Below are 16240 nucleotides of genomic sequence, written 5' to 3'. Positions count from 1 at the left end.
GGCCGAGCCGGGCCGAGTGGCCGCCAGGTGGCGCTCCGCCCCTTCTCCACGGGGCTGGACCACAGCATCCTTCACCCCTGCAGCCCTGCTGTCCTCACCTTCCCCACGCCCCCCCCCCCCCCAGAGCTCACAGCGACTGTTTCCCTTCCCTGGGGACCTAGAGGGATTGGCCGCCCCGCCCGCAGCCACATTAGTGGGTGGTCAGGATGAGATTGTGAGGGAGCAAAGATGAGCTCAGGTCCTTGCAGAGGCCTGGGACCCTGGAGGGGGAGGCACGGCCCTGCCCGGGGGAGGGGGTGGTACCAGAGCCTGGTCAAGGGGTTCTGCTGTGGGCACGGAGACCCTCCCCTCCACAGGTGGGTGGGGAGCCCAAGTTGAGTGGAGATGGGGGCCCCAGGCAGGTCCATCTGTGACTCCGAGCCCCCGGGACTTGCAGGAGCGGGATGGCATCCGGGCGGCGGCCATGGCATTGTTCGGGGACCTGGTGGCCGCGATGGCGGGCAAGGAGCTAAGCAGCCTGCGGACCCAGGTCCACCAGAGCATGGTGCCCCTCTTCCTGCACCTGAAGGACCACTGTCCGGGTGTCGTCACGGTCAGTGCCTGCTGACGGGCTCTCCCCTCGGCGGGGCTGGGGACTGACGGGTAGCCGGGGTGGGGGCCGAGGCTCCGCAGGTGGCAGCAGGGCCCCCGAGAGCACAGCTGCCTCCCTGACTGAGGTCCACCCTGGGCACACGCACACACGCAGGCACACGTGTGTGCACACCTGCGGCTGTGCCATCCATGTGGGCAGGACCTGGCCTGCTCCGCTCGCGGCTGCGTCCCCATCGTGTGACATGTGGCAGGGCTTCGGGTCCTTTGCCAAACTTGGTGAAAGGATCAGGCTTTCCTGGGCACCCGCCGCGCCCCGTGCTGAGGCCCGCAGGAGCCTGGCCGCCGGGAAGACAGGCAACAAGCGGCCGGTTCCAAAAGGAACCGGAGGATTCCCTTGGGGCCAGGCTGGGGCTGCGCCGTGGGGGCGGGAGTGGGGACTTCCCGGGCCGACCGTGGGCTGAGGGTACAGCTGGGGAGCCCGGCGTCGGGCCTCAGAGCCCACTCGAAGCTCGTGGTCTGGGGAGGGGACAGGCGTCCGGCCCAGAGAGCCGGGGCGGCGGGTGACCCCTCCCGCGCTGTCCCTGCAGCAGGCCAAGTTCACCCTGTACCGCTGCGCGGTGCTGCTCCGCTGGCGGCTCCGGCACACGCTCTTCTGCACGCTGGCGTGGGAGAGGGGCCTCAGCGCCCGCCACTTCCTCTGGACCTGCCTGGTGAGGGGCCTGGGGCACGAGGGACCCGCCGCCGGGGGCTGGGGGGCAGGGCCAGGCCCTCCCGTGTGCTCCCACCCCGCACGCACCCCCCCGGGGCTGGCAGGGGAGGGGCCGGGTCCGCCGTCCAGCAAGCACTGGACCATGCTGTCCCCCGGCCAGATGACCCACAGCCAGGAGGAGTTCGGCATCCACCTGGCGCAGGCCCTCAGCTACCTGCACAGCCGCCACCGCCACATCAAGACCTGGGCAGCGCTCTTCATAGGTGAGCGGGTGCCCGGCCCTGCCCCAGCGCCCCGGCCCTCGCCTGCCCCGGGCCGCCCGCTGGCACCTGCAAGGGAGGAGCGGCGGGCGGCGGGCGAGGGGCCCGGGCCGGGCAGGGCAGGGGCTGAGCCGCACCCCCGCAGCCCCTTCCACCCGCCAGCTCCCCCGTCTGCCGCGCAGGTTACACCATCTGCTACCACCCCCAGGCCGTGTCCCAGATGGTGAGCAGCGTCGACACAAACCTGCTGTTCTCCAGTAAGCGCCCCACGGCCCCCGCGTCCCTCCCACCCCCCCACCCCCACCCGGGGCTCTGATGATAAAGCAGGGCGGCCGGTGCCTTCCCTAAAGTAGGGCCAGCACCCCGGCCTGGGAGGTGGGAGTGGGGACCTGGGTGACGTCCTGCCACCACCTCCACCCCTGCTGCCCCCCAGGGACCCCAGTGGGCAGACGGGACCCCGGTCACCCCGGGCTTGTCTCTCCTCCCCCTCAAGCTTTTGAAGATCTCAAAAAAGACCCGGAGCCCAGCATCCGAGTATTCGCCACCAGGCAGCTCTACTTCCTCCAGAAGGTGGCGGCCAGACCGTAGTGACCTCCTCCGCCTCCCTCGCCCCCGTCCCCTCCCCCGTGCCCACCGCACTGGTCAGCCCTGCCCCATCCACACAGAGCTCGGTTGCATAACATTTTTCCACTTGAAAGAAAGATCTAGATTCAACAAAGAGCGTCGCACCTGTCGGCTCCCTGCCCACCACCTGGCCCCAGAGGATGGAGGCCAGCCCAGGCGACACTGGCCGACAGACCAGGTCTCCCAGAGACAAACCGTGACGTGTGTGCAGGGCCCCCCAGTGACCGCCCCTCCCTGCCCGTGCGCCCCTGCGGGGGTCAGGTGGAAGCCCCCCGACCCGACCTGACCAGAGCCCAAGCCAGCAGATGGAGCCGTTCACCGGGGCCTCCCTGACCCCCAAGTCCTCACCCCTACAGTCCCTGCCCAGCTGCGGGGGGTGGGGGGAACGGCCGTTGGCTGGCCTCCTTCAGGCCACAGGACTCCAGGTCTCTGTCCACCCTGACCCCATCCTCGTGGGGACAGTCAGGACCAGAGCCAGACCTTCCCAGTGGGGCCGGGATGAGCCATGTGGCCTGAGGCAAGGGTCTCTGCTTCCCGAGCCTCAGCTATTCCATCTGTAAAATGGGTACTAAGACCTGCCTCCCAGACCCCTCCTGAGTCCACAGGAGGTCCTGACCTCGCAGGCACCCCCGCCTCCCAGGGGGCCACCCGGAGACCCGCTGACCATCAGTCAGGTCCTCCCTTCTCAGCCTTGGTTTGCCCACATGTGAAATGGGCAGATGGGCCTCTCCCCTGCCCGCTGCAGTTCCTCAGAGCCTCACCCCAGGCCAGCCGGCCCCCCACTTGTGTGCCAGGTGCCCACACTGACCCCTCCTTCCACCTGGAGCACGTTCCCACCCTCCCCCCCGGGGGGCCCTCCACGCTGCCCCGTGCCCCGGGGGCCTGCCTGCATGTCCCCGCCACAGGGAGCCCCCAGCCAGCCCCTCCTCAGCCACGGAGCCTGGGCCTCCCCTCCCTCGCACCAGACCCCACCCCCCAGAGACTGTGAGCCCCTCGGGGCAGGGATTCGGCCTCCAGGGTGGGCACAGGGGGAGTCCCCGCAGCTTGGACCCTGGGTTGAAAAAATACAGCGAGCTTCACAGAGCACAGATTTACTAGCCTTCTCGGAGGTGCTTCGTTTGGTGGAGCTGGGGGCCCCCCTCCCTGCCCCGGGGCACAGAGAGGGCTGAGATCTCCCCCTCCCTATGTCTTATCCGTCTGTCCATCTCTGAACAGGGCCACAGAGGAGCGACTCTGGGGAGGGGAGGGCGTCTGCCTTTTCCCCACTCCCATCCTGTGCACTAACCTCCGTGGGTGCTCCACCCCCCAGCCGGGGCAGGGGGGCCATGCTCCAGGTTCACGGGGTCCCCTGGGGCCAGCCTGGTGGCTGTGGCCCCTGGGCAGAGCTACCATCGCCCCTAAAAGGGGAGACTTCCCTGAGTTCTCCCACCAGGTGCTCCCTCCGGCCCCGGCTGGGCCGTGGGCAAGGAGGCCTCCTCCACACTCTCCTCCGGGAAGCCCGGCTCAGGGAAAGCCGGGGGCCGAGTGGGCCTGCACCCCATGGGTTCCCAGACCACAGTGGTGTGATAGACAAGCCTCGAGTCTGGAGGCGGGGAGGGGCCCAGCTCCGACCTAGCAGGCCGCTGGGCTCTATGGAGCCGGGCACACGGAAGGCGCCCCATTAGCAGTGTCCGCGGTAACGGTCACTGCCAGGCCAGCTGCGGCAGGCCGGGACACGGGGAGCGGGCCTGGGTCCCCGCTGGCCAAGCCCCGGGGCCCCGAGGAAGGGGCGGCCCACACGGCCACCCCAGGGCCCTCCGTTCAAGTACGAGTGGAATGGGCCCAGGGAGGGGCACCTGCATCCAAGCACGCCCATCTGTGCCAAGGCTCGGCCGTTGCCCTTCCTGGGCCCTGGGGCCCCTCCCCTGGGAAGCGGGGAAGGGGTGACAACCCCGGCAGCTGGTGAGCCCTTCCCCGCAGACCTCTCAGTGTGTAGGGTGCAGGGTGGACGGAGGGAGGCTCGGGCCAGGGTGACTCCTGAGACAGGCGCTGGGCCCAGTGCCTGGGGGATATGCCATCAGTGTGGCCTCCGGGGGGGGGGGTGTCCGCAGGTGGGTCACACCCCACTCTCCCAGCCTCTCCCCACGCAGCCAGGCCCCTCCTCCCACCTGTGCCCCCGTTTCCTCGGCCAGGGAAGGGCCGGCCCCAGCTCTGGGAGGCCCATCCACAGGGGCACCCGAGCACGGCCCTCCATGCGCCCAGGCAGGCCCTGGCCGCCCCGTCCTGCACCCTCAGACTCACTCACCCCTGTGCCCCAGGGTCACCCTCTGCCCCCCTGGCTCCCCTCCGTCCCCTGGGCTGATGGGATGGTGCGCCCCTCCGCCTGGAGCCAAGTCGGCCACCACTGCCCGTACCCTTCTCTGTGCCTCTAAGGCTGAAACAAGGACACCTACTGGGGGCAGGACGGACGGCGTCCCCACTGGATGGGGGCCCTGAGAAACCAAGTGAACCCCCGCCCACCCCGCAGAGGGGCGACACTGGTGACCCAGCCTCACCTTCTAATGCCCCGGGGCCCCCCAAAATGGCAAGAAAACTGGGTGGGCCCACATGGGGTGGCGCTCCCTCCAGCAAATCAGGGACGTCCCCTGGCCCTAACCCGGGGCGCACAGGGACAGGGCGTGGACGCCAGGGGGAGCCCCGGTGCAGGAGGACCTCCCGGGGGTCCACCCAGTCTGGGGGGGGGCACCGTCCACCCCGCCTGGCCCACACCCCGCTCTCCACGCACACACACAGCCACAGGGTCCTGTTTATTGCCTTCGAGTGTCCAGGACATCTGACGGTCTCCAGACCCAATCACTGAAAGTGCCAAGGACAGGTCAGGGCGCGAGGCCGTGGAGGAGGGGTCAGGCCCAGTGGCTAAAAAGTCCACCTGCCCCCTGACAAAGGAGCCTGAGAGGAAAGCTGCCCGGGGGACCGGGTGGGAGGGCAGGGCAGGAGGGCGAAGGCCAGGGGCGCCCCACTGAGCCTCTGAGAGACGCGCGGAGGGGGACAGGGCCGCGGGGGCAGGAGGAAGGGGAGGCGCGCGTCCAGAGGGGCGGACACAGCGCACGGACACGCGGGGAAACGGAGGATGGGGCCGGCATGGGGCACGCAGGGCGAGCGGGCCCGGCAGGCGTGGGGTGCCGAGGCGCCGGGACAGAAGGTGAGCCGCGGCAGGGGGTGCGGGGCGCGGGGTGCCTGCTCGGGGCCCCCGGCTACATGACGCAACACTTGGTCTTGTGCGCGTGCGGCTCTTTGAAGCGCAGTCTCTGCTTGGGCCGGTATTTTTCCAGGTAGGTGAGCTGCTTGCTGTTGATGGCTCCGCGCCGCTTCCTGGGGAGACGGGACAGGGGGGCGGGCAGGTGGGGGCGGGCCCGGCGCCGGCCAGGCCCCGGGAGCTCGAGTACCCCTGTGGGCCGTCCCCTCCCGGCGTCACCTTTCCCCACCCGTCGTCACTGCTGCTGGCCCTCGGCTGCCCTGGCTGTCACCTCCTCCAGGCAGCCCCATGGCGCCCACCCTCGCGAGGCCCCTCGTTCACCCAGGCACTGCCCCAGCCCCATTGCCACAGATTAGAGCCTGGGCATCTCTGCAGCCCGGGAGGGAGGGACAGAAGGGGGGCCTCAGGTGACAGGTGAGGGTACGGGGGACACCTTAGGCTGCAGGAGGTCATCTGTCCCACCCCCAGCGCCTCAGGCATGGCCCTTGCTCTGGCCAATGGAGCACGAATGGAAGAGACACATGTGTGCCCAGCACAGCTTCCTGAGCCTCTCGGCCTCAACACTGGCCACCCTGGAGAGGTCCCAGGGCCCCCAAGCAGAGCCCCTCTTCACCGCCTCTAAAAGTCACGGGGTCAAGCCTGAGCTGTGCTCGGTGCTGGGGTCTGGACCTGTCCGGTGCTGCAGCCCGTCCCCTGTCACCGTCCACGCAGCCGCAGGCCACGGAGCCGGGAGCCTCTCCTCGCTGGCCCCTCCCGGCACCAGGAGCCTCACAGGGACCCATCCTCGCCCGGGCGGGTGGCCTGGCTGCGTGGGACCCGGGACATCTGTGAGGTCACCCTGCAGCCGGGGGTCAGGAGCGCCCGCTGGCCAGACGGGGCGGGGCGTGCAGGACCACGGCCCCTCCACCCAGACCTCCTCTGCGCCCACCCGTGCCGGCCACTCACTGTCGGATGAACTGGATGGCATCTTCATACTTCATCCCGCTCTCGATGAGAGCCAGAGCCACGAGGACCGGAGCCCTGGGGGGAGACGCAGGGCTGTGTCACCAAGCCTCGGTCAGCTCCCCTGCCCCTTCCCCTGCCGGGCCGCCGCTCAGGCCCAGGCCCAGGCCTTCACCCTCACCGCCCCCCAGGCTCCCCCGTGGACAGCACAGGTGGCAGCCCAGCCCCACCACGTGCTGTGTGGCCTCAGGCGGGCCAGGCACCCTCTCTGGGCCTCAGGCTCCCCGAGTGTAACCGTGCTGGACAGTCAGAGGGAGAGCAACCCTGGGCGTGCATCCGGCCCGAGAGGAGGGCCCGATGCCGGCCAGCAACCCTTGCCCTGGAAACAGGGGTGCACCACCCGGGTCACTTCGGTCACACCTGGCTGGAGGGGCTCTTTGTGTCTGGGGGGGCCACCGGCAGCCGCGTCTGGCTCCAGTACGGGGACAACACAGTAACCCAGCCACAGGCCGTGGGATCAGACTTGGGGAAGGACTTCCTCCCTGCGGTCACGGCCGAGGGCGCGCCAGACCGCGGGACCCTGGGGCAGCGGGCCCCGCCCGCCCAGCTCACCGTCCCAGGCCGGCCACGCAGTGCACGGCCACGCAGCTGCCCGGGTCGTCACAGAACTTGGCCTTCAGCAGGCTCAGCCAGTCCTCCACCACCTTACCAGGCGGGGGCGCCCCGTCGTCAAACGGCCAGTCCTGCGGAGGCCAGAAGGCCGTGAGGCTGGGGGGCCGGGCTGCCCTGACGACGAGCAAGGGACCCCACGAGGGTGCGGGAGGGCAGGCCCCTGGGGGCAGAGAGCTCCTCATCCTCTCCTGCTCACTTCGGCCGCCCCTCCTCCAGGAAGCCCTCCCAGAACACCACGCCCTCTTCTTTCCCGAGCGCCTGAGCCTGTCCCCTCCGTGCCCGCCCACCGTGACCCCGACCAGCCTGAGGGTCTCTGGCTCAGCAGCCCCAAGGGGTCTGGGCCGCACACCTGGCTGGCGCGGGCGCCTGCCGCACCACGCGGCCCGGCCGGTTACCGACCAGGAAGGGGCCAAGAAAGGGCGGTGGGCTGACACCCGGTTCAGCTACGGCGGGGACCTCTCCAGACGTTCGGGGATTCATTCGGTTTTGAAAACTCAGCGGCCCAGGCGCTGTGCAGGGGGTGGCGAGGCGAGCCGCGGGGTCAGCGTAGCCAGGCCACTGCGAGGACCGACGCTCAGGGGGGCAGCGGGGGCCGCTCCAGAGCCAGAGCCGGTGGGCGCCAAGGGTGAGGCCAAGGGGCCCACGGAGGCTGACGGGGAGGCGGGGCCCCGAGCCAAAGCTACCAACTAATCCTCCCCGACACCAGCAGGCGCGGCCCGCAGAGCTGGGGGTGGGGGGGCCCCGCTGGACCCCAACTCCGTGCCCAGGGAGCCCTGCACTAGGGGAGATGCCACAACCCCGCGGGCGTGAGGCAGCACAGCCACCCCATCCTCTGCCTGGACTCGGTCCCCAGGGCAGGGGACCAAGGAAACAGCTCCAAGGCTCCCTCCCCACAGCCTCCGCAGAAAGCCTCCGGGGGACGGGCGGCACAGGTGCACCTGCCCTCCCCTCCCACCCCTGCCCACCCACACGCCCCACACAGCAGGCAGCAAGAGGCACGGGAGCCCCCAGACCGCCCGGCTCGGCGAGCCGGCCAGGGGCCACGGCAGCCCACCCTCCCGCTGCTCAGGACGCCCGTCCCGCGGGGCCGTGGAGGCCAGGGCACGCCGCCTGGGGGGGTGGGGTGCTGCTACGAGGTCCCCTCCCCAGGGGGTCCAGCTCCGGCACCTCCCGCAGCCGAGCCTCAGGCTCCCACGGCAGAGCCCCCGTGGGGCAGGTGTGCCGCGAGCAGCGGTGGTGCTGCCAGGCCCCGGGGAGGACCCGGCTCCGTGCACGCACCAGGCGCTCCCACTCCCAGGCCCCAAGGCCAGGGACAGGCTGGGCCACCCAGACAATGTGCCGATACGTCCTGCGGCCCGGCCCCGACATGCCGGGGGCAGCAGGGGGTGCGCAGCAAGGCCTGCCTCCCGGCACGGGGCTCCAAATTCACAGACCCGGCCGCCCCTGCCCCGCAGCCCCCCCACGCCCCATGCTTCCGGAGCCAGGGGCCCTCACCACAACGGTGATGCCGTCCTTCTCCAGAGGAGCCTTGTCGTAGGTCACTTCGCACACTCGCACCACGGTGGTGGCCCCATACTTCTTCAGGTCCTGGCAGGGGGGAGGGCGAAGGCAGGCTGGGCTGGCGCCGAGGGCTCCCGGGTGCGCACCCCCTGTCCGCGGCCCCCTCAACAAAGCAGAAGGGCTGATGCCAAGCGTAACCACCCAACGAGTCACTATGGGTGGAAGACGCTTTCCCGACGCTTCTCGGGCAGGGCGTTCCCCACCTGCTGAACTGCAGTGTGGCTAGCCAGTCCTGAGCCTTGCTTCCAGAACATTCCCACCCTCACCTCGGGCGCTCAGGAGCCCCCATGGTACCAGCATTTTCCAGACAAGTCAGGGGCAAGACAACGCGGCCTTCATGTGGCCCTACAAGGTCCCCACTCAGAGCTGCCCTCGTAGCCAGGGTCTCATGGGCCCCACACGAGGGCCTTCAGAACCTCCAGGGACAGGCCTCAGCAGGCAGGGCGACCTCGGGCACGCGGGCAGGCATCTGTTCAGATGGTGGCCAGGAGGAAGCCAGGCCATGCACACCAGCAGGGAAGCCCCAGGCTACCAGAGAAAAGGTCAAGGTAGTTGACAGCCAGGCTGTTTATATTTATCCTGTAAGCGCGGGGACCACTCCATGGGAGCCACATGCAGGGGCCACTCCCACCCCACCTGCTCCAACAGCTATTCTGGGAGCACTGAGCAGTCATCTGCTGGACCCTGCTTATCATGCAGGACATTGGGCACAATGACAGCAGGACACAGCCATTCTGAGAATGCAGGACAGACGGAAGCGGACAGGGCTCTGAGGCCACAGGGGCACCTCGAAATTCCTCTGTGCCTGCAGCAAAGTCTGGAGCCACCCAGCCCAGGGTTGAGCCCTGACCCTCAACACAGACTGACCTTGACCTGGTCACACCCTGAACCCTGACCCTGGTCACACTCTCAGCCCTGACCCTGGTCATATCCTGACCTCTGACCCCGGTCACACTTTGAGCCCTGACCCTGGTCACACACTGAGGCCTGAGCCCTGACCCTGGTCACACCCTGGGCCCTGACCCCTGACCCTGGTCAGACAGAGACCCTGAGCCTGGTCACAGGCTGACTGCTGGACTGAGTCTTTCCCCACGTCCTATTACCTCAAGGGTCTCAGTTGTGAAAAGGGGCAGCCCTCCATGCAGGGCTCTTGGTACAGTGTCCAGGCCCCAGGTCCCTGATGGCAGGGTGCCCCTATCTCCATCTATATAGGCCCAGGTTCCCGATTAATTACAACAAGCCCCCGTGGGGGCTGCTCTCATGTCGGAGAGGGAAGGGTTGACGGTCTGAGACCACAAATGCACTCATGCACCATCACAGGCTCTGCAAACAGTCCTGTGCAGGCTCTGCAAACAGTAAGGAGTTCTACAGAGTCCAGGCTTCTACAGGAGAGCATGTGGAGAGCTGCAGGCTCTGCAAACACATCAGTTCACCCCAACAGTGGCCACTCCTCCCCGTGGCCAGCTCAGACTGTTGCCCAGCCCCTCCTCCCAGACATCTTCACCCCGAGGCCTCCAGCCCAGCGTGTTCTAACCCAAGGCCTCCCCAAGAGCCAGCAGGCTTCCTGCAGCCTGGGCTGGCCATGGGGCCACTCCACGCCCTGACAGCCTGTGTGCCTGTCCCAGCTGTGTCAGTGGCCACTTCTCAGGGTGGGACCCCTCCCTCTTCCCTCCTCCCTCCTCCTCCTCCCTCCTCCCTCCTTCTTCCTTCCTCCTTCCTCTTGCTCAGCCTCCACACAGAGGCTGGGGACTGCTCCAGCCATGGGTGATGCCGGAGGAGGTGACACCCGCTTCTCTGTGTCTGCTTAGCGTGGAGCCTCCCGCCCTAGCCATCCACCCTGCAGGCCCCCAGGGCGCTGCTGACCCTCACATGGAGCTCCCCAGGACACCCCCCCGGGCCCCCCGCCTTGGGGTCCTACAACCAGAGTGACAGTTCTGCCCCAAAGGGTTTGCAACTCCAAACCCCAGCCCCACCGACTCTGGGGGGGCACATCGGACACCCCCCCCGGGGCCCACTCACCTCGATGAAGGTGCTGAGGGTGGCATTGGTGGGGTTGTGCGTGATGAGGAAGCGCATGCTCTTGTAGCTCACCTCCACGGGGGCGGGCCGGTTCATCCGAGCCATGCTCCCCCAGGACACGGCGGGGCCCCAGGAGGAGGGCTGCACGGGGCTGTGGGACCGCAGCAGGGAAGGCCCCCCACGCCCTGAGGAGACCGAGACCCCAGAACAGGCCTCGTCAAGCCGCCCCAGCCGCACAGATACGGTGCAGATAGCTGGGAGGCGGAGGAGCCGGGCAGCGAGGAGTCCAGCTCTTTACGGAGAAGGAAACGTGCAGCCCCCACGGAGCGCCGGCCGGGCCCCCGGCTCTGGGAGCCGGTCCGCGGAGGGCCAAGGGGACCACCGAAGCCCCGCCGGGGACCCTTCACGAAGCCCAGCGTGAGTCTGCCGTCGGGGCTCCGTGCGGCACCCGTGGAGGGCGAGCGGCCCCCTGCGCTGGAAGGGGCGCCCCGAGCCCCCGGGGCCGGAGAAGCCCGAGCGCGGCTGAAGCCACGGGGCAGCCTGGGGGCGGGGGCGGCGGGCGGGGGCACAGACACGCGGGGCCTCCGTCACGTTACCCCATCGGGGAACTGCGAGTCCCGCGGGGGGCCCGGGGGCTCAGGCGGCAGGGCCGGCCCGGGGCGGGCCAGCGGGGGCCATGGGCGGGCGGGGGCGATGGTGAGGCCCAGAGGCGCCGGGGCCTCCTCAGCAGCTCGCGCGGCAGTGATGTTGGGCCCGGCAGTATCCGGAGCTGCCCCCCGAGGCCCTCTCCATAAATCCCCGGCTGGTCAGCAGCAGGCACCGTCTGCAGGAGGACAGGAGAGAAAATGAACAGACGGTGGGGTCCCGGGGAGCCGCTGCGGCCGGGGAGGGGTGCCGGGGGAGTGAGGGACCCTCGTCAGGCCTCAGCTTCCCCACCTGGGAGCACAAGGAAGGACAGCTCCCGCGGGGTGGACTCACAGCCTTGGCGGCCACACCAGGGTGGCCTGAAAAAGGACAGAGGGAGGGATGCCGGGGACACACACCCCAGCAGCATGCTGCACCCCAGTGAGCAGATTTCAAGGCAGTCTGTAGCAAGAGGCCTGCCTGCCCCCCCGGAGCCTAGTCCACCCCCGCCCCCCGGGGCCCGGCCACCCCTGCAGCCTGTGACCAGCAGACACCCACCCCGGCCCAGGGACAGTCACACTGCCCTGCGGAATTCCGGGCCTCTGTGGAATTTCTGAGCCCAGATTATTCCGGGGCGGCCCGTCCTCAGGGAGGGGGGTCAGGCCCGGATGCCAAAGTGCCGGGACACAGGGGGGACACGGGGTTCCAGCCCCGCTCACGGCAGCAAACCACCGTAAACACATCTCTCGGGTGCCCCATGGGAACCTCCGGCTCCTGCCAGCCTCCACCCCTTGCTTCTCCACCACTCACCCACAGGGCTGGCCAGGCACGGGAGTAAACAAGCAGGGCTCTGCCCTTGGGGAGAAGCAGAGGCCGACCGCCACGGCCAGAGGGCCAGCGACCACCAGGCACACACCAAGGGTGACTATGCAGGTGGCCAGGGGTGGGTCACCCCACGGTGGGCCCAGGGAGGGATGCGGCCGGGCTGCAGAGACAGCCATCAGGCACCTCCACACTGTCTCTCCCTCTCTGGCCCCAAGTTCCTGGCCGAGGGACCCCAGCAGGAGCACCCAGCCCCACCTTCATCCCACAGACTGGCTGGGGGGCCTTGGGCACATCGATGGCCTCAGTTTCCCCACTTGCACAATGAGCAGTTATAGAGATGCCCCCATGGTCCCTCTGGCCGTGACCCCTCCAGCCACTGAAGGCGGTCCCAGCCCCACCAGCGGCACTCACCTGCTCACCGGGCCAGGCCCTCCATCCCCCAACCCACCATCTCTTATCTTTGCCCCCGCCCCAGCACCCCTTCTCCAGCTGTCCCCCCAGGCAGGCAGAGCCCGGGGGGTCTCAGCTTAGGAGCAGGAAGGGCCCAAGGCCTGGGACCCTGGGTAAGAAGGGACCAGCTGACCCAGTGTTCCCAGGCTCAGGGCAGGTGCCACACCTCACCCACGGCCCCCGAGGGGCAAACAGGCAGAGAGAAGGAAGCCCGTCCCGGTTCAGCCGGCCCCAAGCCAAGTGGGCCCAGAGCAAGCTTCAGCTCGGAGCACAGGTGAGGGAAGCACAGCCGCACGCGCCCTGAACACCACACAAACACCTGTCCCTCCTGGGACGGTACGATGATCCCGAGTGTGTGCATGTGTGTGTGTTTACCAGAAAGTAAGAAGAAAAAAGGCCCAAGGAAGCCACGGGACTACCAGCCTCTCCCTGAGGGGCTGCCCTGCCACCCCACGCCCACCTGGGGAGACCCGGGGGCCACAGCGCAGGGCCTCGCTCTGCGACCCAGGCTCCCTGAACAGGTCCTTGGGGCTGAAGTTGCCCCCCACGGGCAGGAGTGAGGCATTAGACTGGCTGGAGGGCGGGAGCAGGATCCAGGCTAGACGGGGGTCAGGGGTCTGGCCCAAGCTGGACTGGGGTCTGGCCCCACACCTCGCTTGTCTGTGTGGAGTCGAGGTGGGAGCAGGCAGGGATGCCTCACCCCTGCTGACCCAGGGGGCCCTTCCTCCCAACGACACCCCCCAGTGAGCCCCGGGGCCCCTAGGCAGGGGTGACCCAAGTTCGCCAGCAGCCACCCCCATGCCCAGCACCATGAGGCAGCCGATGGGTCCCCTCGGGCCCTCCTGCCTGTGGCCCGCATCCCGGCTCCTGGCCCCCAGCAGCCTCCTCCACCTGCAGGCACCGAACCCTCTGCTGTGTCCAGAGCAGCCATCGTGTGGAGACCCGTTAGGAGACCCGGGTCATCCGGGTCCGCAGGTGAGGCGACAGGCCAGGGAAAGGCAGCAGCACCTCTGGGCCCCGACCAGACAGACCGCGGGTTTCCTCAATCTCAAGTCGAAGCGGCAACAGCAACCCTGAAGCCCGGTTCACAGGAGGGCAAGTCCAGACTCAGGGAGGCTACAGCCCGCCCCCTGCCCCCCTGCTCCCCGCCTGGGCTTCAGAGCGGAGCAGCCCCTCCTGACCCAGGGAGATGCCGGGGATTACAGATCACGGCGTGGGGTCCCAGGAGAGGCCAGGCAGGGCACGGGGGAGCACCGGGAGCCCCGTGGGCAGGGCTGGGACCCGCAGCACCCGCGGGGTCTTGGGCGGGGGCCCCCACGCCCCGCGCTGCACGAGCCCCCGGCGCCTGGAGCTGGTCCCAGGGGTGCAGCCCCTCCCCCGGCCGAGGCCGGGGTCCCCCGGCACCCCCGCCCGCCCCAGCTCACCCGGGCTCACGCGCGCGCACAGCCGGCCGCCGCCGCCTCCATCCGCGCGGGGCCGGACAAGACAACGGGAGGGACCGGGAGGGACCCAGAGCCCGGGGCGCGCGCGGCCTCCCCGGGATGCTCGGCGGCCCCGCGCCCGGGAGCTATTTATAGCACGGGGGCATCACGTGGGCGGGATGGCCGGTGCCCGCGGGCCACCCAGCTCCCACACCTGCCGCCTAAATATAACCGCGGGCGGCCGGCCTGCCCAGGCAAACAAAGGGGCTGCGGGGCCGCGCAGGGGAGAGGAAGCGCAGGAGGAAGGGGAAATGCAAGGGCAGAGGGGAGGGCGCAGACCCTGCGAGGCGGGGCCCTGCGGCCCAGGCACCAGCCTCCTGCCCTGGGGCCTCGCAGCAGGAGCCCAGCAGCCTGGGCGCCCTCCCCGCACGCTCCAGGGCTCCCGGGCCCCTCTGGCAGGAGGGCGTCCCACAGCAGAGGGGACTCCCCAGGCCAAATTCCTGCAGGAAGAGCTGTCCACGTGGCCAATGAGAAGAGGGGCCCCGGCGCAGGTGGGTTGGGGAGGGGAGGCGGACCCCCCGGGGGCCTGGTGTTCCCCTGCCCAGCTCTCGGGCCTCGCCCCAGGACTCCCCCACGTCCTGAGCACCTCACCCTGTGCTGGACACCGCTGACCCTCACTGGCTCCTCCCCATGGCTAAGGGGGCCATCATCCCGCCCACCCCTTGCTGTGTGCCGATGGGGACACCGGGGCACTGGGGCTACGAGCCCGCGCAGGGCACCCAGGGAGCCGTCTCCACATCCCACTCACCCTCACCGACAGGCCCTCTGGGAGGCTCCCAGGTGGAACCGTGCCCGGGGTCTGGGCCTAAGTCCTCCGGCAGGGTCCTGGCTTTGCCACCTGGGAGCACCAGGTAAGGAACACCAGTGCTCCCCAGACCATGCGCCTCAGGAGCGGAGCCTGGCATCACGGTCAACGCCACACCTGCCCTGGCCAGCCCGAGGCCCTCAGAAGAGAGGTGGAACAGGGTGGACAGAGCCCCCAGCGCGCAGGGTCCCAGGAGGCCTCGCCTTGCTGGGAACCCGGCTCTGAGCCCGGCTCCCAGCCAGCCAGCCTGGCCCCTGCAATCAGCAGTCAGAGCGGCAGGGCCGGGGAGAGGTGTGGGGGCCGAGGGGTGCTGGCAGGGGCCCAGCCGGAACACGGCCCCCTCCCAGGCTCTCCCCGCACGTACACCCAGAGAGCATCAGCCGTGCCGGTGACCTGGGCCCCCCCAGTGAGCTGGGTGAGCAGACAGGAAGGAGGCCTCGCAGGAGCCCCACCCACAGGTGCACCCTCACCAAGCTAGGTGGCCTGCCCAGCAGTGCAAGGACCCCAGGCCACAGCCCCTACCCCCATGCCTCCCTTCAGCACCAACGTGGGCTTCGGGCCAGGACTCCCACTGCAGTGCTCCCCACTTCCAGCAGCACCTTCCGGAAGGCCATCTCCAGGCACTCGGTGACCCCACCACCACCAGTCTCGTCTCCCACCTTGACCACTTTCTGAGGGTCTGTCCCCTCCGATGCCGTGCCAGACACTGCCTCCCGTGAACGAGACACACTGGCCACACTGTACTGATGAAACACAGCGGGTCAGAGAGGTTGCGTGACCCGCCCAAGCCACACAGCCAGGAAGCAGAAGAACCACTCTCGGGGCTGAGTTTTGCTGAGCCGCAGAAGCCCTTGCCCTTGGCGACTCTGGCCCTCTGGAGGAAAGGACCTCTGGGCAACTGCTTCCACCCCCCCAGCCCTCCATCTGCGTCCTCCTCACCCCTACAAGGTAAAAGTTTCTCACCGAGCTCTTTGATACTGTGCCCGAGACACAGGGCGCACGGCGCTGCTCAGGCTGCAAACCTGGGCCCCAGCAACACTGCCCTCCCCCCGCCAGGGGCACCCGCTCCGGCCAGGCCTGGGGGGCACCTGCTGCAGCTGGCACAACCCCAAGCCCTTCGGAGAAGTCTATTTTTATCAGAGCAGGAGCCGTTCCTGGAATCCTCCCAGAGCGAGCCCAAGTCCACACGCAGCTAGGGGGGCCCGGGGGGCAGTCATGAGCCGGCCAAGCCCACCCCGGCCCCCCAGGAAACCTTCCCAGAGCTCCCCCCGGCCCCTGCACCCAGCAGGCAGGACTAAGGGTCCCCCCCACTCGCCAACCACGCACTGCCACCCCCCTCCATCCCGGTCCTGCCCCCAATCCCTTCAGCAGCAGTGTCCCAGCCCCGGGGAAGGCATGTCCCAAAGGAGGGACACGGAGCCCGTCAATCCCACCCTGCCTCCC

General features: G+C 69.1%; 2 protein-coding genes across 11 annotated transcripts in view; one reads left to right on the top strand and one right to left on the bottom strand.

Annotated features, from left to right (window-relative positions):
• The window catches only part of MROH5 (maestro heat like repeat family member 5), a 70965-nt gene extending 67117 nt beyond the window's left edge, over positions 1 to 3848 (top strand). For 3 of the 7 annotated variants that reach the window (XM_038555648.1, XM_038555646.1, XM_038555644.1), the window contains exons 26-30: positions 398 to 592; positions 1179 to 1301; positions 1461 to 1563; positions 1743 to 1817; positions 2054 to 3848. In XM_038555648.1, coding sequence (XP_038411576.1) covers positions 398 to 592; positions 1179 to 1301; positions 1461 to 1563; positions 1743 to 1817; positions 2054 to 2148 — 591 coding nt within the window. In that variant the 3' untranslated portion in view covers positions 2149 to 3848. The remainder of the gene's footprint in view (positions 1 to 397; positions 593 to 1178; positions 1302 to 1460; positions 1564 to 1742; positions 1818 to 2053) is intronic. The other 4 variants (XM_038555650.1, XM_038555647.1, XM_038555645.1 and 1 more) reach the window with 3 other exon arrangements.
• Positions 3849 to 4951: 1103 nt separating this feature from the next.
• PTP4A3 (protein tyrosine phosphatase 4A3) lies at positions 4952 to 15751 on the bottom strand. 4 transcript variants are annotated; one of them, XM_038555652.1, is made up of 6 exons: positions 13936 to 14090; positions 10613 to 11435; positions 8528 to 8620; positions 6974 to 7104; positions 6365 to 6439; positions 4952 to 5535 (listed from the first exon to the last, which is right to left on the bottom strand). In XM_038555652.1, the coding sequence occupies exons 2-6, from the start codon at positions 10715 to 10717 to the stop codon at positions 5418 to 5420; spliced, it is 522 nt and encodes a 173-aa protein (XP_038411580.1). In that variant the 5' UTR covers positions 10718 to 11435; positions 13936 to 14090; the 3' UTR covers positions 4952 to 5417. The 4 variants fall into 4 exon arrangements, with proteins under 4 accessions (XP_038411580.1, XP_038411582.1, XP_038411581.1 ...); XM_038555654.1 differs by lacking the exon at positions 13936 to 14090 and adding an exon at positions 13520 to 13572; XM_038555653.1 differs by lacking the exon at positions 13936 to 14090 and adding an exon at positions 11549 to 11614.
• Positions 15752 to 16240: the final 489 nt, after the last annotated feature.

Source organism: Canis lupus, chromosome 13 (genome assembly GCF_011100685.1).
Source record: "Canis lupus familiaris isolate Mischka breed German Shepherd chromosome 13, alternate assembly UU_Cfam_GSD_1.0, whole genome shotgun sequence".
NCBI lineage: Eukaryota > Metazoa > Chordata > Mammalia > Carnivora > Canidae > Canis > Canis lupus.
Note: the sequence above shows the minus strand (reverse complement) of the source record. Positions and strands in the feature narration are given on the sequence as shown.